Source organism: Bombina bombina, chromosome 7 (assembly GCF_027579735.1).
Source record: "Bombina bombina isolate aBomBom1 chromosome 7, aBomBom1.pri, whole genome shotgun sequence".
NCBI lineage: Eukaryota > Metazoa > Chordata > Amphibia > Anura > Bombinatoridae > Bombina > Bombina bombina.
The window spans coordinates 593325683-593350638 of NC_069505.1; the positions used below are offsets into that span (position 1 = coordinate 593325683).

The 24956-nt window shown below is 38.3% G+C and overlaps 1 protein-coding gene across 2 annotated transcripts in view; it reads right to left on the minus strand.

The window, feature by feature from the left end:
* Positions 1-24956, minus strand: part of LOC128667160 (zinc finger MYM-type protein 1-like) — a 75234-nt gene that overhangs the window by 47136 nt on the left and 3142 nt on the right. For both annotated transcript variants that reach the window (XM_053722090.1, XM_053722089.1), the window contains exons 4-8: positions 23971-24097; positions 22772-22867; positions 19370-19474; positions 14321-14434; positions 12797-12895 (exon numbers count right to left, since the gene is read on the minus strand). In XM_053722090.1, the coding sequence (XP_053578065.1) occupies positions 12797-12895; positions 14321-14434; positions 19370-19474; positions 22772-22867; positions 23971-24097 (541 nt within the window). The remainder of the gene's footprint in view (positions 1-12796; positions 12896-14320; positions 14435-19369; positions 19475-22771; positions 22868-23970; positions 24098-24956) is intronic.

Consider the following 24956-nt stretch of genomic DNA (forward strand, 5'->3'; position numbering starts at 1 on the left):
GGCACCAGTTTTCTTCCTGAATTATTCAGTGTAGGTGGAAAAATGACCTAAATACCTCGTAACCTACAGATTATAAATGCACAAGAAGCAATTCACTAGGGCGCTAGTTATCTTCAACTTGGTACCAGATTATACTCTGGAACAGCAGTCTTCATAATGTACAACGGTAGCTGATGGATAAAAGAAATATCTTTTATTATGACAATAAAAAAATTATAAATGAGTTGATCAAGAGCAGAGACTTAAAGGGACAGTCCAGTCACAATTACACTGTCATGATTCAGATAGGGCATGTCATTTTAAACTTTCCAATTTACTTTTATCGTCAAATTTGCTTTGTTCTCTTGGCATTCTTTGTTCAAGGCTAAATCTAGGTAGGCTCATATGCTAATTTCTTAGCCCTTAAAGGACGCCTCTTATCTCAGAGCAATTTGACAGTTTTTCACAGCTAGACAGCGCTAGTTCATGTGTGACATAGATAACATTGTGCTCATTCCCATGGAGTTATTTATGAGTCAGCACTGATTGGCTAAAATGCAAGTCTGTCAAAAGCACTGAGATAAGGGGCATTCTGCAGAGGCTTAGATACAAGGTAATCACAGAGGTAAAAAGTATATTAATATAACTGAGATAAGGAGCAGTGTGCAGATGCTTAGATACAAGGTAATCACAGAGGTAAAAAGTATATTAATATAACTGAGATAAGGAGCATTCTGAAGAGGCTTAGATACAGGGTAATCACAGAGGTAAAAAGTATATTAATATAACTGAGATAAGGAGCAGTCTGCAGAGGGTTAGATACAAGGTAATCACAGAGGTAAAAAGTATATTAATATAACTGAGATAAGGAGCATTCTGCAGAGGCTTAGATACAAGGTAATCACAGAGGTAAAAAGTATATTAATATAACTGAGATAAGGGGCATTCTGCAGAGGCTTAGATACAAGGTAATCACAGAGGTAAAAAGTATATTAATATAACTGAGATAAGGAGCAGTCTGCAGAGGCTTAGATACAAGGTAATCACAGAGGTAAAAAGTATATTAATATAACCGTGTTGGTTGTACAAAATTGGGGAATGGGCAATAAAGGGATTATCTATCTTTTTAAACAACAATAATTCTGGAGTAGACTGTCCCTTTTAAAACGCATTTGCTTCAGACTTTTTCTCTCTTTGGGGGGTCTTTCCTTGCTGTGCACTTTTTCCTTTTATCCATTGGCTTCTGATTTACCTTGTGAAGACTACAGATTTGATACAAATGACGGCTTTAATAAAAGTCATGGAGCTCGTAGTTCTTAATACTGTGACAGAAAGCAAGGCCTGGTTATAAATGGAAGATATTTAAGACCAAGCATTGTACATGCTATTTCTCCTTTCAGTTAAAACCCCAGGGAGAAAGAGTGTGTATTTGATTATCCCAGACAGCTGTGAAGCTGTCCAGCAGCTAATCACAGGTGTGGCTAATTAGAAGTTGTGAGGGTTTAAATAGCAGCCTCACTTAGGCCTTGAGAGAGAGATATACAGCTACAGAAGCTGGTGTGTGTGTTTGTGTTACACTGTGTAAAAGACTTTTGTTCCTGTGAACTGTAAAAGGACATTATTTTTACAAAGCACTTGTGGAATGCTGTGAAGTACTGGGACACATTTAAAAGCACTTAACTTTGCTGCAGAGGAAGGATTTCCCTCTTTTGGAAATGAACTGCCTGTTTGTTATTGCTGTGAAAAATAAAGCCTTTTAAACTACAGTGGATTGTCCTGTGCTGCATTTGTGCCCTAGAAGACCGTGGTTAAAAGTGTTCCTGTCACACTTGGTGGAGAATCTGGGCAACCACGTTGTATGTCTGTGGGCATAATAATCTGCAAGCAACATGGAGGAAGTCATTAAAGCTTTGATCCATTCTAATGCTATACAGCAGGAGACTAACAGAAAAGCTGCTGAAAATAGTGCAGCACTGCAACAGTTGGTCTTGGCCCAGTCAGAGAGTGCTATGCTGCTGGCTAAATCACAGAAGGAGAACACTGAATTGTTGATTCAACAGATGGCTGCTGTGCAAGCTGAGACATTCAGGAAGACCCGGGAGGAGCAGCAAAGTGCTACACAGACTCTGCAACGAGAGGTTCAAGCCATATCAGAAAAACTGAACTCTGAATATGTTGGTGGCAGCCAAGGTTCCAGAGTAATAAGGGCTAGTCATTATCTTCAAAAAATGACAGCAGCTGATGATGTTGAGGCGTATCTTTTGGCATTTGAACGCACAGCAGAAAGAGAAAAATGGCCGACAGTTGAGTGGGCGAGTATACTTGCGCCATTTCTTAGTGGTGAACCTCAGAAGGCCTACTTTGATTTAGAGCCAGCACAAGCCGGTGACTATGAGAAATTGAAAGCAGAAATCCTTGCACGCCTGGGGTGACTTCGGCAGTCCGTGCACAAAGATTCCATTCCTGGATGTTTTCATCTCATAATGCTGCAAGATCCCAGATGTTCGACCTTATACACCTTGCCAGGAAGTGGCTGCAACCAGAGGTTAATTCGGCTACCAAAATAGTGGAACTACTGGTGATGGACGGTTTTCAGCGTGGATTACCTGCTTCCCTGCGGCGGTGGGTTAATCAAGGTGATCCTCAAACAGCAGATCAGTTGATTGTATTGGTCGAAAGATTTATAGCTTCAGGAGAAGTTTTGCAACAATCTTCAATGGATCAGCCCCACAATCCCAAGTCCCAGAGCTCTACAAGAAGTAGTAAGACTGTTCAGGGGATAAAGGGGATAAGAGAGCAGCAGGTGTATAGGCAAAACACCAGAGACATTTCCCCAGGAATTAAGGAAACATTTAAATATAACCAACCTGTAAGATGTTTTAAATGTAATGAGGTTGGGCATATTGCTAGAAACTGTGATAAAGAAGAATTTATGGACTGTAATGTTGCACATTCACTATTGTCTAATAGCAACAGCTCTGTTAATAATGATTCCCATTGGTGTACTGTGACGGTTAATGGTAAAGTGTCTAGGGCTTTGCTTGATTCAGGAAGTATGGTCACACTAGTGGCTAAATCTTTAGTACCAGATGCAATATTAGATTATGGGGAAAAAATGGGAATTATCTGTGTTCATGGAGATAAACGGGAATATCCATGTAAATGTATATCTCAGCTCCGACTAAACCTTGTATGCCCGGAGTGGTGGTACCTAGCTGCCACCTAGGGTGAGTTTAGTGAGAGTAATGTATCCAGGCGCCAACAATGGAGGCTAAGGTTAAGGTTAAAATTTCAATGTTTATTCAAGACAATTCCTCTATATGGTGAATGATGGTGTGATTATAATGTAAAAAATGATTAAAATGTATTAAAACACTTTAAACCAATGGTAAAAATTTAAATCTAGTTAAAAACGCAAGGATCCTCGCTGAAAATGGTTAAAAACAATAAACTATAATCTTACACTTTATACGGGGTATTCATGTATATAAACAAATTGCAACAATTTACAACAATAATGTATGTGAGTGTGTTTGTGAGAGCTTGCGCTCCACACTGTGAACTATGTCCTTGTGGCGATAGGTGTGCTTAAAAAACAAGCAGAGGAAATCAGTCCTGTGAAAAAAATTATAATAAAATGTCAATCCTGTGACCAAATTAAATGTCAATCCTGTGACCAAAATTAAATGTCAATCCTGTGAGAAAAGAAATCCTGTGAAGGAATAATGTTGCAATGAGAGTCAATCCTGTTGAAGAAAAAAAAAATTCTGTTGAAGAAAAAAATTCCACTCCTGTGCAAAAAAGAATCACTTCTGTGTGAAAGATATCCAAACAACGTGATATGTGTTGCAAACAAAAATAAAAATAAGAGTAATAAACAAAATAAAATGCTCTTTGGAGACTGAGCTCTAAGCAGAAAAAGGAAGAACAGTGCTCTTTGGAGACTGAGCTCCAAGCAAAAATAGAGACAATACAGTAGGAATAACAAACAAATGCTGCCAAACGATAAAAAACCTGTGGAGAAAAAATAATAACAATGTGTAGAAAATTCTTCCAATGTACCCTCCTAGTGGAATAGAGCTTACCAGGTCTACGCGTTTCGGCCTTGCCTAGGCCTTTATAAGTCTTGATAAAGGCCTAGGTAAGGCCGAAACGCGTAGACCTGGTAAGCTCTATTCCACTAGGAGGGTACATTGGAAGAATTTTCTACACATTGTTATTATTTTTTCTCCACAGGTTTTTTATCGTTTGGCAGCATTTGTTTGTTATTCCTACTGTATTGTCTCTATTTTTGCTTGGAGCTCAGTCTCCAAAGAGCACTGTTCTTCCTTTTTCTGCTTAGAGCTCAGTCTCCAAAGAGCATTTTATTTTGTTTATTACTCTTATTTTTATTTTTGTTTGCAACACATATCACGTTGTTTGGATATCTTTCACACAGAAGTGATTCTTTTTTGCACAGGAGTGGAATTTTTTTCTTCAACAGAATTTTTTTTTTCTTCAACAGGATTGACTCTCATTGCAACATTATTCCTTCACAGGATTTCTTTTCTCACAGGATTGACATTTAATTTTGGTCACAGGATTGACATTTAATTTGGTCACAGGATTGACATTTTATTATTATTTTTTTCACAGGACTGATTTCCTCTGCTTGTTTTTTTAAGCACACCTATCACCACAAGGACATAGTTCACAGTGTGGAGCGCAAGCTCTCACACACACACTCACATACATTATTGTTGTAAATTGTTGCAATTTGTTTATATACATGAATACCCCGTATAAAGTGTAAGATTATAGTTTATTGTTTTTAACCATTTTCAGCGAGGATCCTTGCGTTTTTAACTAGATTTAAATTTTTACCATTGGTTTAAAGTGTTTTAATACATTTTAATCATTTTTTACATTATAATCACACCATCATTCACCATATAGAGGAATTGTCTTGAATAAACATTGAAATTTTAACCTTAGCCTCCATTGTTGGCGCCTGGATACATTACTCTCAATAAACGGGAATATCCTACAGCTGAGGTGGAGATTGAGACTCAGGGGGGTAGTTATCAAGCCGTCAACCTCAAATACGCTGCGTATTCCGCAGCGTATTTGTGGCGAGGCTGATACGCCTTAGTTATCAAAGGCTCGAGACCGGCAAAAGTAGAATTTTGTGACGTCAGCTTCGATCCGCCGGACTCAGTCCGACACAGATCGATTCTTACGTCACTCCAGATGTTCCGCACACAAGTGCGGCACATTCTCACTACTTTTGCTAGCTATCAAAAAACTAGCAGGTACGCTCGGCACTTTTACGGCCCAGCGTACCTGGTTTTCAAAGCGCCAGCCTGGAGGCGGCGGATCCCATAGGAATCAATGGGAGTCTGACCATAGCGAAAGTACAAGTTCGCTGCTGACAGACATCCCATTGATTTCTATGGGAGCTGTCTACACCTAACACCCTAACATGTACCCCGAGTCTAAACACCACTAATCTGACCCCCCCTACACCGCCGCAACTAAATAAAGTTATTACCCCCTAAACCGCCGCTCCCGGAGCCCACCGCAAGCTACTCTATACATATTAACCCCTAAACCGCCGCTCCCGGAGCCCACCGCAACTATAATAAATGTATTAACCCCTAACCCGCCGCTCCCTGAACCCGCCGCAACCTATATTAAATGTATTAACCCCTATCCTGCCCCCCCTACACCGTCGCCACCTATAATACATTTATTAACCCCTAATCTGCCCCCCCTACACCGTCGCCACCTATAATAAATTTATTAACCCCTATCCTGCCCCCCACTACGCCGCCGCCACTGTAATAAAATGATTAACCCCTAAACCTAACCCTAACCCTAACGCCCCCTAACTTAAATATTAATTAAATAAATCTAAATAAATTAACTCTTATTAACTAAATGAATCCTATTTAAAACTAAATACTTACCTTTAAAATAAACCCTAATATAGCTACAATATAAATAATAATTATATTCTAGCTATCTTAGGATTTTTTTTTATTTTACAGGTACCTTTCAATTTATTTTAACCATGTACAATAGCTATTAAATAGTTATTAACTATTTAATAGCTTACCTAGCTAAAATAAAGAGAAATGTACCTGTGAAATAAATCCTAACCTAAGTTACAATTAAACCTAATACTACACTATCATTAAATTAACTAAATAAACTACCTACAAAGAACTACAATGAAATACAATTACATAAACTAACTAAAGTACAAAAAATAAAAAAAGCTAAGTTACAAAAAATAAAAAATTAAGTTACAAACATGTTAAAAATATTACAACAATTTTAAGCTACTTACACCTAATCTAAGCCCCCTAATAAAATAACAAACCCCCCCAAAATAAAAAAAATCCCTACCCTATTCTAAATTACATAAATTTCAAAGCTCTTTTACCTTACCAGCCCTTAAAAGGGCCATTTGTGGGGGCATGCCCCAAAAAGTTCAGCTCTTTTGCCTGTAAAATAAAAATACAACCCCCCCCCCAACATTAAAACCCACCACCCACATACCCCTAATCTAACCCAAACCCCCCTTACAAAAACCTAACACTAATCCCCTGAAGATCATCCTACCTTGAGTCGTCTTCACTCAGCCGAGCCACCGATGGAACTGAAGAGGACATCCGGAGCGGAAGAAGTTAATCCTCCAAGCGGCGCTGAAGAAATCTTCCATCCGATGAAGTCATCATCCAGGCGGCGCTGAAGAAGTCTTCGATCCGGCCGATGTCATCTTCAAAGAGGCGCTGAAGAGGTTTTCTATCCGGGCGAAGTCATCTTCCAAGCCGGGTCTTCAATCTTCCTTCCGCCGACGCGGAACCACCTTCTTCACCGACGGACTACGACGAATGACGGCTCCTTTAAGGGACGTCATCCAAGATGGCGTCCCCTCAATTCCGATTGGCTGATAGGATTCTATCAGCCAATCGGAATTAAGGTAGGAAAATCTGATTGGCTGATGGAATCAGCCAATCAGATTCAAGTTCAATCCGATTGGCTGATCCAATCAGCCAATCAGATTGAGCTCGCATTCTATTGGCTGATCGGAACAGCCAATAGAATGCGAGCTCAATCTGATTGGCTGATTCCATCAGCCAATCAGATTTTCCTACCTTAATTCCGATTGGCTGATAGAATCCTATCAGCCAATCGGAATTGAGGGGACGCCATCTTGGATGACGTCCCTTAAAGGAGCCGTCATTCGTCGTAGTCCGTCGGTGAAGAAGGTGGTTCCGCGTCGGCGGAAGGAAGATTGAAGACCCGGCTTGGAAGATGACTTCGCCCGGATAGAAGACCTCTTCAGCGCCTCTTTGAAGATGACATCGGCCGGATCGAAGATTTCTTCAGCGCCGCTTGGAGGATTAACTTCTTCCGCTCCGGATGTCCTCTTCAGTTCCATCGGTGGCTCGGCTGAGTGAAGACGACTCAAGGTAGGATGATCTTCAGGGGATTAGTGTTAGGTTTTTGTAAGGGGGGTTTGGGTTAGATTAGGGGTATGTGGGTGGTGGGTTTTAATGTTGGGGGGGGGGTTGTATTTTTATTTTACAGGCAAAAGAGCTGAACTTTTTGGGGCATGCCCCCACAAATGGCCCTTTTAAGGGCTGGTAAGGTAAAAGAGCTTTGAAATTTATGTAATTTAGAATAGGGTAGGGATTTTTTTTATTTTGGGGGGGTTTGTTATTTTATTAGGGGGCTTAGATTAGGTGTAAGTAGCTTAAAATTGTTGTAATATTTTTAACATGTTTGTAACTTAATTTTTTATTTTTTGTAACTTAGCTTTTTTTATTTTTTGTACTTTAGTTAGTTTATGTAATTGTATTTAATTGTAGTTATTTGTAGGTAGTTTATTTAATTAATTTAATGATAGTGTAGTATTAGGTTTAATTGTAACTTAAGTTAGGATTTATTTTACAGGTAATTTTGTATTTCTTTTAGCTAGGTAGTTATTAAATAGTTAATAACTATTTAATAACTATTCTAACTAGCTAAAATAAATACAAAGTTACCTGTAAAATAAATATAAATCCTAAGATAGCTATAATATAATTATTAATTACATTGTAGCTATCTTAGGGTTTATTTTACAGGTAAGTATTTATTTTTAAATAGGAATAATTTATTAAAGTATAGTGTAGTGTTAGGTGTAATTGTAACTTAGGTTAGGATTTATTTCACAGGTACATTTCTCTTTATTTTAGCTAGGTAAGCTATTAAATAGTTAATAACTATTTAATAGCTATTGTACATGGTTAAAATAAATTGAAAGGTACCTGTAAAATAAAAATAAATCCTAAGATAGCTAGAATATAATTATTATTTATATTGTAGCTATATTAGGGTTTATTTTAAAGGTAAGTATTTAGTTTTAAATAGGATTCATTTAGTTAATAAGAGTTAATTTATTTAGATTTATTTAATTAATATTTAAGTTAGGGGGGCGTTATGGTTAGGGTTAGACTTAGGTTTAGGGGTTAATAATTTTATTACAGTGGCGGCGGCGTAGTGGGGGGCAGGATAGGGGTTAATAAATTTATTATAGGTTGCGGCGGGTTCATGGAGCGGCGGTTTAGGGGTTAAACTATTTATTTAGTTGCGGAGAGGTGCGGGATCAGCAGGATAGGGGTTAATAATTTTATAATAGAGGGCGACGGTATAGGGGGGCAGGATAGGGGTTACTAGGTATAATGTAGGTGGCAGCGGTGTCCGGGAGCGGCGGTTTAGGGGTTAATACATTTATAAGACTTGCGGCGGGGTCTAGGAGCGGCGGTTTAGGGGTTAATACATTTATAAGACTTGCGGCGGGGTCTAGGAGCGGCGGTTTAGGGGTTAGTAACTTTATTTAGTTGCGGGGGCCTCCGGGGGCGCCGGTATAGGGGGTAGAACAGTGTAGTTTAGTGTGAGTGCTTAGTGACAGGCTAGCAATAAAGCTGGGAAAAAGCCGAAGGGCAGCGAGATCGGATGAGTGATAACTGTCACAGTCCGCTGCTCATCGCCCCGCGGCTTTTTGACAGCTTTATTTGATAACTTAGGCGAACGTATTCAAGGTCCGCGGCGGCGAAGGTAGGCGAGCTTAGGCGGACGTATTGGGCCGGCGAAGCCAGAAAAGTAGACGGCTTGATAAGTAGCCCCCAGTGTGGTAAATTAAAATATTGTGTTGGTGTAGTACCAAATTTAGCCCATGAGGTAGTGATAGGGAGAGATTTTCCAAAATTTCTGGAGTTATGGGAATCTCCAGAAATATGTCAAACTTCTGATATTTATGTATTTCCTTTCTCTGAAACTGATTTTGAAGGGGGTTCCATTGAAAAGGAGAAAAATAAGATTTATTGCCCTATGCCTGTATTAGTAGGTGATCAACCTTCTCAGAGTAATGAAGTACCAAGTACTAGCTCGGAAAATATTGATGATTTGATAGATCTGGTTGGTGGCCCTGGTAATTTTAAAAAAGCCCAATGGGAGGATCCAACATTGGTAGAGGCAAGAAATAATATCAGGGTTATAAATGATGTTGTGACACAGCCAGGAAATGTATTACCCTATCCTTATTTTGAAGCAGTTAATGATTTGGTATATCGTGTAGAGAAGAAAGGAACAGACATTGTTAAACAACTTTTGGTGCCCCAGACTTTTAGGAACACTGTTTTAAATCTTGCACATAACCACATTCTAGGGGGGCATTTGGGAGTTGAGAAAACCAAAGAGAGAGTTCTTAGAAGGTTTTATTGGCCAGGGATATTTGTAGCCATCAAGGATTATTGTGCTTCATGCCCTAAGTGTCAACTTACAGCTCCTGCTAAAGATTTTCGTAACCCTTTAGTGCCCTTGCCTATAATTGATGTGCCTTTTGAAAGAATTGCTATGGACTTGGTGGGTCCGTTGGTTAAATCTGCTAGAGGACATCAGTATATACTGGTAATCCTTGATTATGCTACACGCTATCCTGAGGCAGTTCCCCTTCGTAACAGCTCTGCAAAGTCCATAGCAAAAGAACTCATGCTAATGTTTAGCAGGGTCGGGATACCTAAGGAAATTTTGACAGACCAAGGAACTCCATTTATGTCCAGGGTTACAAAAGAATTGTGTAAGTTGTTTGGCATAAAACAACTAAGGACCTCAGTATATCACCCTCAGACTGATGGTTTAGTAGAAAGGTTTAACAAAACTCTCAAAAGTATGCTAATAAAGGTAATTGACACAGATGGGAGAAATTGGGACCTTCTGTTACCCTATTTAATGTTCTCTATCAGGGAGGTTCCCCAGGCTTCTACAGGTTTTTCCCCATTTGAACTGTTATATGGGTGGCATCCCAGGGGATTACTAGATATAGTTAAAGAGACTTGGGAGCAAGAGACAACACCTTATCGAAGTATTATTGAACATATTTCCCAAATGCAGGATCGTATGGAAGCTGTCATGCCCATTGTAAGGGAACATATGGGAAAAGCACAGGAAGCACAAAAGTACAGCTACAACCGTAATGCTAGAGCCAGGGTGTTTCAACCTAGGGATAGGGTGTTAGTTCTGGTCCCTACAGTTGAAAATAAATTCTTGGCTACTTGGCAGGGCCCATATGAGATAATTGAGAAAGTGGGTGATGTTAATTACAAAGTAAGTCAGCCAGGGAGAAGGAAACCTGAGCAAATATATCATATAAATCTGTTAAAACCTTGGAAAGATAGGGAAGTTTTAGTTGCCTTAAAACCTACAGAACTCCCTGTCACTGAACCAGAGGTAAATATATCAGAAACCCTATCTGTACATCAGAAGCGAGAGGTCAAGGATTTTATTAGAAGAAACAAAGAGGTATTTTCTGTGGTACCGGGAAAAACTAATGTTATTAAGCATGACATAATAACAGAACCAGGGAAGAAGGTCTGCCTTAAACCCTATAGGGTCCCTGAGGCTCGTAGAAAGGCTATTAAACTGGAGGTAGAAAAAATGTTAAAGCTTGGGGTAATTGAGGAATCACAAAGTGAGTGGAACAGTCCAATCGTGCTTGTTCCAAAGCCGGATGGTTCATTAAGGTTCTGTAATGACTTTCGTAAGCTTAATTGTGTTTCCAAATTTGACACCTACCCAATGCCTAGAGTAGATGAGTTAATAGAAAGGCTAGGAAAAGCACGTTATCTCACTACAATTGATTTAACGAAAGGGTATTGGCAGGTGCCTCTCACTAGTCAAGCAAAGGAAAAGACAGCTTTTTCAACCCCAGAGGGCTTATTTCAGTATACGGTGTTGCCATTTGGTTTACATGGGGCCCCGGCAACTTTCCAGAGGATGATGGATAGAATTCTGAAACCCCATGTTCGTTATGCGGCAGCATATTTGGATGATGTTATAATTTATAGTACAGATTGGGAATCCCATCTTCCAAAAGTTCAAGCAGTACTTGATGCAATACGGTCCGCTGGGTTAACTGCCAATCCTGCAAAATGTACTGTTGGTTTACAGGAAGCTAAGTACTTGGGTTATACTATTGGTAGAGGATTAGTTAAACCTCAGACAACAAAAATAGAGGCCATACAGAACTGGCCACAGCCTCTAACTAAAAAACAAGTAAGAGCATTTATTGGGATAACTAGTTATTATAGAAGGTTTATCCCGAATTTCGCTACAATTGCGGCACCCTTGACGGATCTCACAAAAGCAAGGGCCCCAATTATGATAAAATGGTCCCCAGAAGCAGAACAAGCTTTTAAGCAGTTGAAAGATGCCCTTTGTGCCCATCCAGTTTTGGTAACCCCCAATTTCGCTAAAGATTTTATTGTACAGACAGATGCCTCTGATGTTGGTTTAGGAGCAGTTCTCTCGCAGGAGTGTCAGGGAGAAGAGCATCCTGTCCTTTTCCTAAGCAGAAAACTTATTTCACAGGAAAAGAACTATTCTATAGTAGAGAAAGAATGCCTTGCCATTAAGTGGGCTTTAGAGACCCTTAGGTACTATCTGTTGGGAAGAAAATTTAAATTAATAACAGATCATGCTCCTCTCACATGGATGAGTCAGAATAAGGAAACAAATTCAAGGGTTACTAGGTGGTTTCTTAGCTTGCAACCCTTCAATTTTACTGTTGAGCACAGGGCCGGTCTTTTGCAGGGCAATGCTGATGGTTTGTCTCGGGTACATTCATTGATGTCCATGGTCGCTCAACCCACTGGGTGTGAGCTGGGGGGGAGGATATGTGACAGAAAGCAAGGCCTGGTTATAAATGGAAGATATTTAAGACCAAGCATTGTACATGCTATTTCTCCTTTCAGTTAAAACCCCAGGGAGAAAGAGTGTGTATTTGATTATGCAGTTGATAAACTGTGTTCTGGGTCCCTGGGGTTTGTGATAATTGGAGAGAGGGTGGGCCATTATCCCAGACAGCTGTGAAGCTGTCCAGCAGCTAATCACAGGTGTGGCTAATTAGAAGTTGTGAGGGTTTAAATAGCAGCCTCACTTAGGCCTTGGGAGAGAGTTACACAGCTACAGAAGCTGGTGTGTGTGTTTGTTACACTGTGTAAAAGACTTTTGTTCCTGTGAACTGTAAAAGGACATTATTTTTACAAAGCACTTGTGGAATGCTGTGAAGTGCTGGGACACATTTAAAAGCACTTAACTTTGCTGCAGAGGAAGGATTTCCCTCTTTTGGAAATGAACTGCCTGTTTGTTATTGCTGTGAAAAATAAAGCCTTTTAAACTACAGTGGATTGTCCTGTGCTGCATTTGTGCCCTAGAAGACCGTGGTTAAAAGTGTTCCTGTCACAATACATATAAACTGATTATTCTTATTCGATAAGACACTCACCCACGTAGGTAATTCTAGGCATCCCATCCTCTTTGGACTGTTGATTTCTTACAAGTGGTTCACCCCTTAATGCACTTGTAGGTGTCACATTAATAGGCCCTGTAGATAAATAGAAGGTCTATTTACAACTGACTGACATTGATAGACAAATATATTATGTAGTTCATACAATTTAAAAGGACAGTCAACACTGCGCACAGATAATTCCACCCCAGAAAAATCTCCTGCGTCCGTTTCTACAGAAAACAACGCAACCAAACTGTAAGCAATTTTTGAATCGATTCCGTTTCTAGCAGTTTGAATATGGCGGCCAAACTCCACCTTCTCCGTGTAGTCTTTTTCTTTGGGCCCATGCACTCATGCACAACCCAGGAACAGACGTTGATTTATATGAATTGCACATGTGTGGTCATCGTGTAAATAAAGCGAAAGGACAGGAGGCTTGTTACAGTGACGGACCTTCATTTTGATTTGCTACTCCCTGCTTGCCGGCCTATCTGGTAGTGATAGGGGTCATAACGATGCAGGGGAATATACCCGCTACCCAAATGATCTATTTCGCTTTTTTCCTAGTGCGTGTGTAGTAATGAAATTACTGCCCAGTTTCTAATCACGTGTTTCCATTGGAGCAGCAACATGTAAAAAAAGAAAAAAAAAAGATAATTTGGAAAAAACAAAAGATAATAGCAGGTCCCTGAATCACAGAGGATAAAGTTTATTCCCACCCTAACTAATTATGATGCAGAAAGAAGCTGTATCTGTGTACAAATTGCCCATTAAAGGAATAGTAAACACAGAGGTTGCAATATAAAATATTTATCCATGCACAGTAAAACAACACATTAGTTATTTTGCCCGATTTTCCTGTAATTTACCTCTGAAAATGTTGGGTTTTCCCATTCTGAGAACTGGAAGTGCACATTGCAGACTTCACAAGCCTAACCCTGCTACATATCTGTCACTAATTGACCTCAGAAGAATTGCTAAGACAAGATACTGCAAAACAATAGTTGCTAACAAAACCACAGGGTCTAGCTTTGTCTGCCTCAGTAACAACTCCGAATTGGCTCCTCCAAATAAGACAAGAGGTGGCAACAAAAAAAGTTTGCCTCCCGATATAGGGTAATACCAAATTAAAGGGACACGAAATCCACATTTTCTTTCTTTCTTTCATGAGTCAGACAGAGCATGTAATTTTAAACAACTTTTCAGCTTACTTCTATCGTCGTATTTATGTGGTGCTCTTAGTATCCTTTGTTGAAAAGCACACCTAGGTAAGCTCAGTTGATTAGTGGCTGCACAAATATGCCAAATGTTATTGGTTAACCCGTGTGCATTGCTGTTTCTTCAACAAAGGATACAAAGAGAATTAATCAAATCAGATTATGTAAGTAAATTGGAAAGTTGTTTAACATTTTATTATCTAGATAAATCATATTAAAAAAAGTTGGGTTTCTTGTCCCTTTAATGAAAAGCGTTTATCATAATAAATTGTATTGAACTAAATAACATACCCTGACCCACCTGTACTGACAACCACAGGTGATCTTTTCTCGTTAGATTTCGGTTGTCCCATTGCAGGACGCTCTTTACCATGTTTAGATCTCGATATAACTGCAGGCTTTGCATAAACACGTCCTGTATAAATAGTATTATAATTTTTATTATTTCTAACGGCATACATGCAACTGTACAAAAACATTCACAAATCACAAAAGACAGTGACCAAAATTCTTTAAAAAACAAAATACGAGAGGATTTTTTCAAATTCTATTTCCTCTTTTTACAATCCTCCCTCTCTCTTTATCTCTGTATATTCACAAATATATATGTATTTTACTATATGTTAGCCATTGTCAAAACCACGTTATAAAAAAAGGACACAAACATGTTTTTTTGTAGCATCTAAAAATGCATTAGTTAAAAAAACAAACAAAAAAAAAACATATACTGAGAAAAAAACAGTTTTTGTTTGTATGCTTTTGAGGCGTGTCACTGTCCACCAATAGTGTGAGTTCTGTTTACCAACCAGTGAGCAGTCAGGCCTTAAGGCCCAGCTGTACTTCCTGTTATGTTTAAAATCAAAATAAACAGCTTTAAAGTGAAGGTTAAGTTTTGCGAGTTTCTATCCTGTATTCTATTAGACATCTAGTATATAACCTGATCGCTAAGTTTTTTCTTCATAAACGTATATATATTATATTAGTTTAAAAAGTTTATATCTACAGTCTCTGCCGTTCTTATCTCCTCCCTCCTTTCATTTCCGGAGTTTTCACTATATTACGTACAGAGCGGTCCCACCCGCTCTGTACGTACTTCAAAAGCGCGTTCACGATGGACGGCTCACTTGCGCATGCGCAGCATTCACCGAAGATTCGATTTGCGCCTGCGTGACAGAAACAAACTTAGACCTAAAGCGCAGGCGTCAATACTCGTTGCAACATAGTATTGAATGAATAGCTATTCATTCATTACTATGTTGTAAGCTGATTGTGAAGGCTGCAAGCTGTTTTCTCCGCTATTAGCAATAGAAAGCTGAAATCAACGTTATTTGTGTTATACATACAATAATAAAAAACAATACTGGAATATTGTAATTTATATGTTGTACAAATTTAAATAAACTGTGCAATTCATTTATATATATATATATTAATTATTGATGAGTATATAACTTAATATTATAAACTAAAACATATTATATTGCCAAATAATCCTTATTATACATAATATCGCACTTAAAATATTGAGTAAAAACAATATCAAACAAGGTATGCAGGCAAATAAAGAATAAAACAAACACATATGTGGTATAAATGTTGGTAATATAAAGTTACTTCCAATATAAATGCAAATGATTTCTGCGCTCTTTCAATTTGTAACATACACGACTGCAGCCCAAGATACTGTTGCAAGTTTACAAATACACAAGACGTCGCCTTATAAAAACAAAAAAGCGCATGCGCTAAACTGGAACGAGCGTTGTCAAGAAAGGAAAGGAAGTGAAGGCCACGCATGCGCATATCGAACAATAAGGCGGTGACGTAATATGACGGCCGCCTAACGGCCAGTCTTTCAATTGGATAGTCTAAAAACGTGACCGGCCTTATGAAAAAAAAAAAAAACGGGATGTTTTAAATTTGTTCAGAATCGGATCAAGAAACGGTAATAAAGCTTAAAATATATCGATTGTAAATTTTTGATGACTTAAACTCCCAATTATTTTAATAGTATTTACAGGGGAAAAAGTTTAATACGTTCAACTTTACCTTCACTTTAATGTAACCTTTTTTTCATGAAAAAAATATTTATAAAATGTTTAAATAGTGCTCTTTCACATGCACGATAGAATTTTTAAGATATTTAATTCCCTTTAACTTTCTTTTTTTCAGGGGGATATTAATCTGACTTGCTATGCATCCTGTTTATTTATCAAAAGAAAAATCAAAGAAACATGGATTTTCAACACTTTAATAAACTCTGTGACATTTAATCCATCAGCAGTCCATTTAGAAGTTCATTTGTGAAACCTGGAACATCTTGAATTCCTGAAAATTCTTGCCATCATGTCACCCCAATGTCAAACTAATAAAGTTAAATTGAAAAAAATAATTCATTTTATTTTTTATATTGATGCAAACAGCAAACATTAGCACATAAAAAAAAAAAATCTGACTCAAAAAACGGCCAGATGATATCTGAACCGGAAAAGGTCCTGTTCCCTTTCTTCAAAAGGGCAGCTATATAATTTATGAACAGGTGTATTAAATAAGCAAACATTACTGAGCAATTGGGGCAAGACTATTGTGTTTGCCTTAACTTTCTTATATTTTAAACATATGAAAATCTCCTGTATTTATCGTTGGAGCGTACGACTTCAGGGTTGGGAACTGGGAACTGCGGTTCTGAATGTATCGTACACATATGAGGATTGTGCATTAATCTTGACGTAAAAATAAATGTCTATTTACTATGGGAATTATTATTTCATAAATATGAGACCATATTCAGAATAAATGTATATCCTGATGTGAAATCAGGGATGTATTTAGCCTTGGACAGCATTTCTACGCTCTGTGTAAAATACTAGGTGCGTGCCCTGTTCTCCGTTTGATAAATCAGACCCTTAAGGGACATTATACACTCATTTTTTTTTTTTCATAAATGTTTTGTAGATGATCTATTTATATAGCCCATAAAGTTTCTCCTAACCAAGCCCCAAAGTTTTATGTGAATACTGTCAGCTACCTTCTCCAGCTTGCTCCTGTTTGTGTAAAGGGTCTTTTCATATGTAAAAGAAGGGGGAGGGGGGGAGTGTCTTATTTGCTACTTGCAGTGGGCTTTCCAGCTACCTTTTCAACAGAGCCAAACTGACAGCTTCTAAGTAAGTTTTTAAACTGTTTTATGCTGGATATTTGTATAAGATAAAAAAAAGAAAACACAGCGCATCCGCGATTCACAGCATCGTTTTATTCATAACACACAGCTCCACGTAAAATGGCACACTTACAAGATAAAGGATAAAAACTAGCACTTAGCCCACTGGCTGATGAGAAGACCGCCTGTAGTAGTTACCGGAAAGGATCACCTGGACGCCGACCAGCAGCACCTGGAGTTACACTTCTCCTCGTCTCACAGAGCGGTAATAGATCAATTGCATATAGCAGTCCCTTTAGGGTAAAGGGACTGCTATATGCAATTGATCTATTACCGCTCTGTGAGACAAGGAGAAGTGTAACTCCAGGTGCTGCTGGTCGGCGTCCAGGTGATCCTTTCCGGTAACTACTACAGGCGGTCTTCTCATCAGCCAGTGGGCTAAGTGCTAGTTTTTATCCTTTATCTTGTAAGTGTGCCATTTTACGTGGAGCTGTGTGTTATGAATAAAACGATGCTGTGAATCGCGGATGCGCTGTGTTTTCTTTTTTTCTCTTATACAGCTGATCGCTTTGGGACATACATAGCGGGAGTCCCGTGAATCACCGGCTGCTCTGCCTGTTCGTTCAGCTTACCTCACTACATCGAGGAGTCTATCAGAACCACAGCTCCCATCATTTGGAACCTAACAGCTTCTTGTAAGAGTGCAGCTAAGTGTTCTCTTATCTAAATATATGAACATTGTGCAATTTTACAGAACTTGGATAACACTGTTTGGGGCTATTTTTGAGACTGTGCAATTAATTACAAAGTGCTTTGGACTTCTATTAAGGACATTGGGACTGACATATACTCCTCCGTTGGGAGCTTAAGAGAATGAGATAGTTATACATTCTATTATAATTTGTGTACCTGTTTTAATATTTCACATTCTGTATTTCATTTGTAAATTTGTGCCTATACATACCCATAATAGTTACATAGGGGCTACTGACAAATAGGGTAAGCTTAATCGTTATTCCCTCAAGCTCATTTAGCGCCGTATTTGTTTGTTTCTATACTGGATATTTATATCAGTATCTGTGCATCTTATTCTTTATAGTAGTGTCTATTACATGCAGTTATATGAAAATGAGTGTATACTGTCCCTTTAATTATCTTATAAAGCTGATTTATATTTTTACGAAAATAAAATATATTAATATTTCACAATTTCTATTATGATGATGAAAATGCTGAAAAAAATTAATAATCTGGATAGCGCCTAAGAAATCAGGAAGGTAGGTGCCATTTTGTGTACAGTGTCGTTTTGTTTAGTGTGATATTCGTTATAACAGGCGTTTACACATTTATAGGAAATTTAAAACCTCGGCAATTATATTGACATTAAAGGGAAGCTGTACTAATAGTACATTTATATATCATCCATATGAAAGAATAGCACCTTAAAATATATGAAGTAAAAGCTGATTACATTTACAATTATATTAATACCAGTTGTGCATATCTTTAGCAGGAAGTGCCTATCTACCATTCAGTATTAACAGGAAGTGTCTATCAGCCAATGAGTATTAACAGGAAGAGCCTATCATCCGATAAGCTTTAGCAGGAAGTGCCTACCAGCCAATAAATTAACAGAAAGTGCATATCAGCTAACGAGTATTAACAGGAAGTGTCTATCAGCCAATGAGTATTAACAGGAAGAACCTATCATCCGATAAGCTTTAGCAGGAAGTGCCTATCAGCCAATAAGTATTAACAGGAAGTGCATATCAGCTAATGAGTATTAACAGGAAGTGCCTATCAGCCAATAAGCATTAACAGGAAGTGCCTATCAGCCAATAAGCATTAACAGGAAGTGCCTATCTGCCAATGAGTATTAACAGGAAGTGCCTGCCAATAAGCATTAATAGGAAACACACAATTTAAGAGCCAGGTATAATTTTAGGAGCCAGTGATATTTGTATATAGATAGGTGGAGAATAGCCCAAATACATAGGAGCCAGGGGTATAATTCTAGGAGCCAATGACTCCATGGCTCCTGGGTTTGTCGAGCCCTGGTACAGTGTGTTGTTAATACAGTTATTTGACACTTATTTGTATCTATATCTAGGCAGTGGGAAAGACAGAAGGACATATTGCTACATAAACAGAGCGACATACAGACAGATCCTTGCCTATTTGATGCACATTACTCACCTACTCTGGCGAGTGCAGGTACTACAGCAGGCGGCTGTTGTCCAGTAGCGCATGGAGCGGCATTATGCCGAGTATGTGATTCATTTGTAGCTTCCATTTTAATTTCTATGAAGAATAGAGAAAATATCGAACATGAATTCTTACTCCACTTCCATTAAAGGGACACTAAACCCAAATGTTTTCTTTAATAATTCAAATAGCACATGCAATTTTAAGCAGCTTTCTAATTTACTCCTATTATCAATTTTTCTTCGTTCTCCTGCTATCTTTGTTTAAAAATCTGGAATGTAAACTTTAGAAACAAGCCCATTTTTGGTTCAGAACCTGGGTTATGCTTGCTTATTGGTTTGCTAAATGTAGACACCAATAACAAAGCGCTATCCAGGGTGCTGAACCTAAAATGGAGCTTTACATTCCTGCTTTTTAAATAAAGATAGCAAGAGAACGAAGAAAAATTGATAATAGGAGTAAATTAGAAAGTTGCTTAAAGAATTACTGCTCTATCTGAATCATTAAAGTAAAAAATTGGGTTTAGTGTCCCTTTAATATTAAAGGGACATTCCAGCCAAAATTGGAATACACATGGATACATTTCAGATTTGAAAAGAAGCATTTTTGTAATATACATTTGTTAGCAAAAATGCTTCTAATAAAAGCTATAGCTGTTTTAAATGTGTATCCAAGTATGCACCGTGCACCAGCATTTTAAACACAGCACTTGGTCAGAGAGCCTAAGGTGATTGTACCATCTGGTAATGACTCTATTTGTTTATTGCTGACATGATGCAAGCCCCACTGGCATTCTGAGCAGCTGCGCAGCACTTAAAATGCTGGTGCACTGAGAATATCTAGTTATGCTTCACATGCACGTGCAGATAAAAATGTTAACACTAAAATAGTTATAACGTTTACTAGAAGCATTTTTGCAAACACATGTATACTGCAAATATGTTTCTATTCAAAGATGTCATTCATCTATGTGCAGTTATATTTTCACCGGAATGTCCCTTTAAACGCAGAGAGAGTATTTCTGAGCTCATAGGAGAGAAATATTTTTATCTTCTTTTTTTTCTATTTTTTTTTATTAGTTTTATCAGGTTATAACAATGTTTATGGACAAATAGCATGTCCACATGCAGAAGTCCATAGTATAATTTGTCTCCATCTGAAACAGCATGAACCAAACTCGTCCATAATCAGAAAAAAACAACACTACACAATTAAAACATTTTTCATAGCATCAGAGAATTGTAGAAACTTGGATTAAATAACCTATATTTAAGATGCTTTACATTTCTATAATTAAAGGGACATTAAACTCAAAATGTGTCTTTTGTGATTCAGATAGAACAGAGTTTTAAACAAATTTCCAATTTACTTCTATCATCAATGTTGCTTCCTTCTCTTGGTATCCTTGGCTAAAAGAGCAACAATGAACTGCTGGGAGCAGATACTATAAAAGCAAAGTTTGTTTTAAAAAAAATAATTCTATTTTTGTGTGCAACTTCTTGCGCCTCCATCCGATCTCCCTTATCAACATTTTCTGGACTTTCTTCCAGTTAGGAAGCGCATGCCTGGTGCACACACGCATGTACAAAAGGAAAAACACTGCATAAGCCGTGCACCCAAACTGCGCGTGCGCTAATGCAGTACCAAAGCTGCGTTCTACTGAACACAAAGGAGAGATTGGCACTTCCATATATGGAGAACGGATGGTGGTGTTGGGGGGGTGTGGGCTATAATATATATTCAATGGTGGAATTAGAAGGGTTAACCACGTTTTGAAGCCGTCACACACGCCTGGTAGTATTATTAATTACTATACTATTCAAATGTATATTATCCTCAAACTGTTTGATGGCGCTTTTACTGAGAACATCACCAAGAGCCTATGGAAAGTAATACAAAGCTAATTAAAGGGACACTAAACGCAAATTGTTTCTTTAATGATTCAGATAGAGCATGCAATTTTAAGTAACTTTCTCATTTACTCCTGTTATCCATTTTTCTTCGTTCTCTTGCTATCTTAATTTAAAAAGCAGGAATGTGATGCATAGGAGCCGATCCGTTTTTGGTTGAGAACCTGGGTTATGCTTGCTTATTGGTGGGTAAATGTCAGCCTCCAATAAGCAAGCGCTATCCATGGTGCTGAACCTAAAATGGGCTGGCTGCTAAGATTTACATTCATGATTTTCAAATAAAGATAGCAAGAGAACAAAGAAAAAATTATCTTAGGAGTAAATTAGAAAGTTGCTTAAAATTGTATGCTCTATTTGAATCATGAAAGAAAAAATAAGGTTCAGTGTCCCTTTAAAGGACCAGTAAATACAGTGAATTTGCATAAACAACAAATTCACAATACAAAGACAATACAATAGCACTTATTTAGATCATGTGACAGTCAGGAGCCAATCACAAATGCATATACGTATATTCTGTGCTCTGTAGGAGCTGGTGACTCAAAAAGTGTTAATAAAAAAAAAAAAATAAAAAAAAAAACTGTGCACATTTTGTTGATGGAAGTAAATTAGAAAGTTGTTTAAAATTTCATACTCGATTTGAATCATGAAAGTTTAATTTTGACTTTCGTGTCCCTTTAACCCAGGAAGATTTCAAAGTTTCCAATCTGAGCAAAGTACAAAAAACAAAGAAATTCTCTTCCTTATTAGTTTTTTCAAATAATATTTAAAGTGAATGTAAATTTTGATACTAAAGTGCACGGTTTTTAAAAATTCGATTAAAAACAGGGGCACTTTAATTCATCAAAATTCACATTTCACTTGTTGTGAAAAAAAAACAACTTACCTTTTAATCTTCACAGCAGCTTCAGCTTCCTCCACCCGTCGCAAAGCCTCTTCCTGGGTCTAAAATTAGGAATCCGGCTTCCTCCAATCATGGCGTTGAATCAGACACCGATTCCCCCGGGGGGGTGGGGAAGCCGTGATTGGAGGATGACCTATTCATCATTTCTGACGTCAGAAATGGCTTGCGACGGGCGGAGGAAACTGGAGCTGCTGTGAAGATTAAAAGGTAAGACTGCGCTAGGCTTTAGTGCCGTTCGAAAGGCATGGAACGTCCTAGCCGTTTGGCTGTCCTGAAGCCATAGCAGCTTGGTAAATATGAGCGCAGGCTGGAGCGTCATAGGCACTCCCCCCTGACCCGATCCCATCATTGAAATCACGCGATCGCATAAACGATCGTGTGATTTCAATTTTCACTTATTTGTTTACAGTTCCGATGTAGACAAATAGGTCCCGGCGGGAAAGGGTTAAACAGTTGAATTGTTGACACGCTCATATTATTGCTAAAACCTAATAACTAGTGGTTCAATATTAACATGAGATTTATTTTATTATTAGCTTTTTTTAATTTTGACTTTATTATTTTGTCTTTATTACTCACCAGTACTATTAGTAAGATTAACGTTACCCTCTAGTTTATACGGGTTCTCTCCGCGCTCCATCTGCTCTATGACTGCGGGCTTTGCAGCGAGTAATCCTGTACAGAGAAGTAAAACACGTACGTAACTAATCATCAAACCTACAGTTTTACATATCTTTATGCTGCGCATTCTCTCCGTTTTATTGCTCTTTCTTGAAGCAGTAAATTATATTTTTTGATGTCTTATCTGATACATTATATTTTTTTGTAATGCGGCTAGAGATTCCGCAGCGCTATATAGGGGGTACAGTAAATAAAAACAGGAGAGAGTGTGTGATAGTAGGCCGTAAGCTTGCAGATTCGGTTTCTTTGTTAGGATCCAAATGCGGAAGTAAGCGTTATTCAGCTCTTTTCGGAGGATTGATTTTGCAAGATCACCTCGTTAAGACCTGTGCAGATCCAGATCTTAATGCAGAGATCTTGCACCAGAATCAATCCGGATCCGAAAAGAGCTGAATAACGCTTACTTCCGCATTAGGATCCTAACAAAGGATCCGAATGCACAAGCCTAGCAGGCAGACAATCTGATGAGCTGTTCACTAGTGTAGATAAATCTAAAGGATAAAAGGGAAGAATTTAAGTTCCCAGACAGGGAACCTGTCCATCCATATTTGTGGCATCTGCCGTCTATATTTATCAAGTGTTGCCTCTCCTACTGCTCTGCACAACAAATTATGCACGAGCAGGGCTTGTCAATCATTCTGGGCAAGTCAATCTAAATATATTTAAGTTCACCAACTTTGAGGTTTCAATCAGCTTTAAAAAGGAGACAGCTGCTTCATAACTTGTGCGTGTCCAGGTTCGCATGAGTGAGTCGGCACCACGCAGCCTCGAATGTCACTTTCAAAGCTTTATCAGGAGTCTGATGTCACATATTATTGTACAAGGGGTTTGCTGTAATTATGCAAACTGTAGTATAAACCCCCCAATGTATTATATCATCAAATTTGCTTTGTTTTCCTGGTATCCTTTGTTGGAGAGTAAACCTAGGTAGGAACTTAGAAGCTCACAGGCGTCTTTAACATTCTATGCCAGCAGTGCTTGCAACTAATAACATCGCTATAAATATTAACTGCTGCCAGATGGCTAGACACACGTGCACGCTCCTGAGCTCACGTTTCTATTTTGTGAGGGAGCTAGTGTTTTTTCTTTATTATTACCTAGAGATTGGAGGTTCTGATAGTTCTCCATCGTCACTTCCTTGTAAAGCTCCCTCTGTTCCTGTTGTAGAAATTCCCATTCCTCCTTGGAAAAATCCACAGCAATGTCGTCAAAAGCAGAATCAGCCTAGAAACAGAGTTAAAGGGACGTGAAAGTCAAAAGTAAAGAAACCTAAAATTGCCAAAAGAAAACGCTCTCATATGTTAGAGAATTTTATTAAACTATCACTTGCATAAAAATATCTGTTCAACCATGCAAAACGATTAAGCACATAGTTAAAGTCACAGCCTAGAGCAGCAATATATTACTGAACACATCTGGTGAGGTATATATGTGTAGCCACCAATCATCTTCTAGCTCCTAGTAGTGAATTGCTGCTGCTGAGCATATGCACATATGCTTTTCAACAAACGATACCAACACAAGTGAATATAAGTGTCTTAAAATTGCATGCGCTATACGAATCATGCAAGTTTAATTATGACTTGAATGGCTCGAAACTTCATGGATCAGATAGGGCAGCAATTTTAAGACTTTTTAATGTCCTTCTATTTTCGCATTTGTTTTGTTCTCTTGGTATCCTTTGTTGAAAAACATACGTAGATAGACTCAGGAGCAGCAATGCACTACTGGGAGCTAGCTGCTGATTAGTAGCTGCACACACACTCATCTCTAGTCACTGGCTCATAAGATTTGCTCAGCTAGCTCCCAGTAGCGCATTACTGCTCTAGAGCTGACTTCTATGTGTTTAATCCCTCTGCAATTTAAAAATAAATCAAATCAAAATTTACTTCTATTATCAAATTTGCTTTGTTCCCAAGTTATTCTTTGTTGAAGAGAGGACTAGGTAGGTGTCTGGAGCATTACAGGAAATAGTGCTGCAACCTAGTTCCCTTAAAATGGATAATATTCTTGTAAAATGGCTGCCATATGGTTCTCCAGACACGTGCCCGCTCCTGAGCTTACCTCTTTGCTATTCAACAGA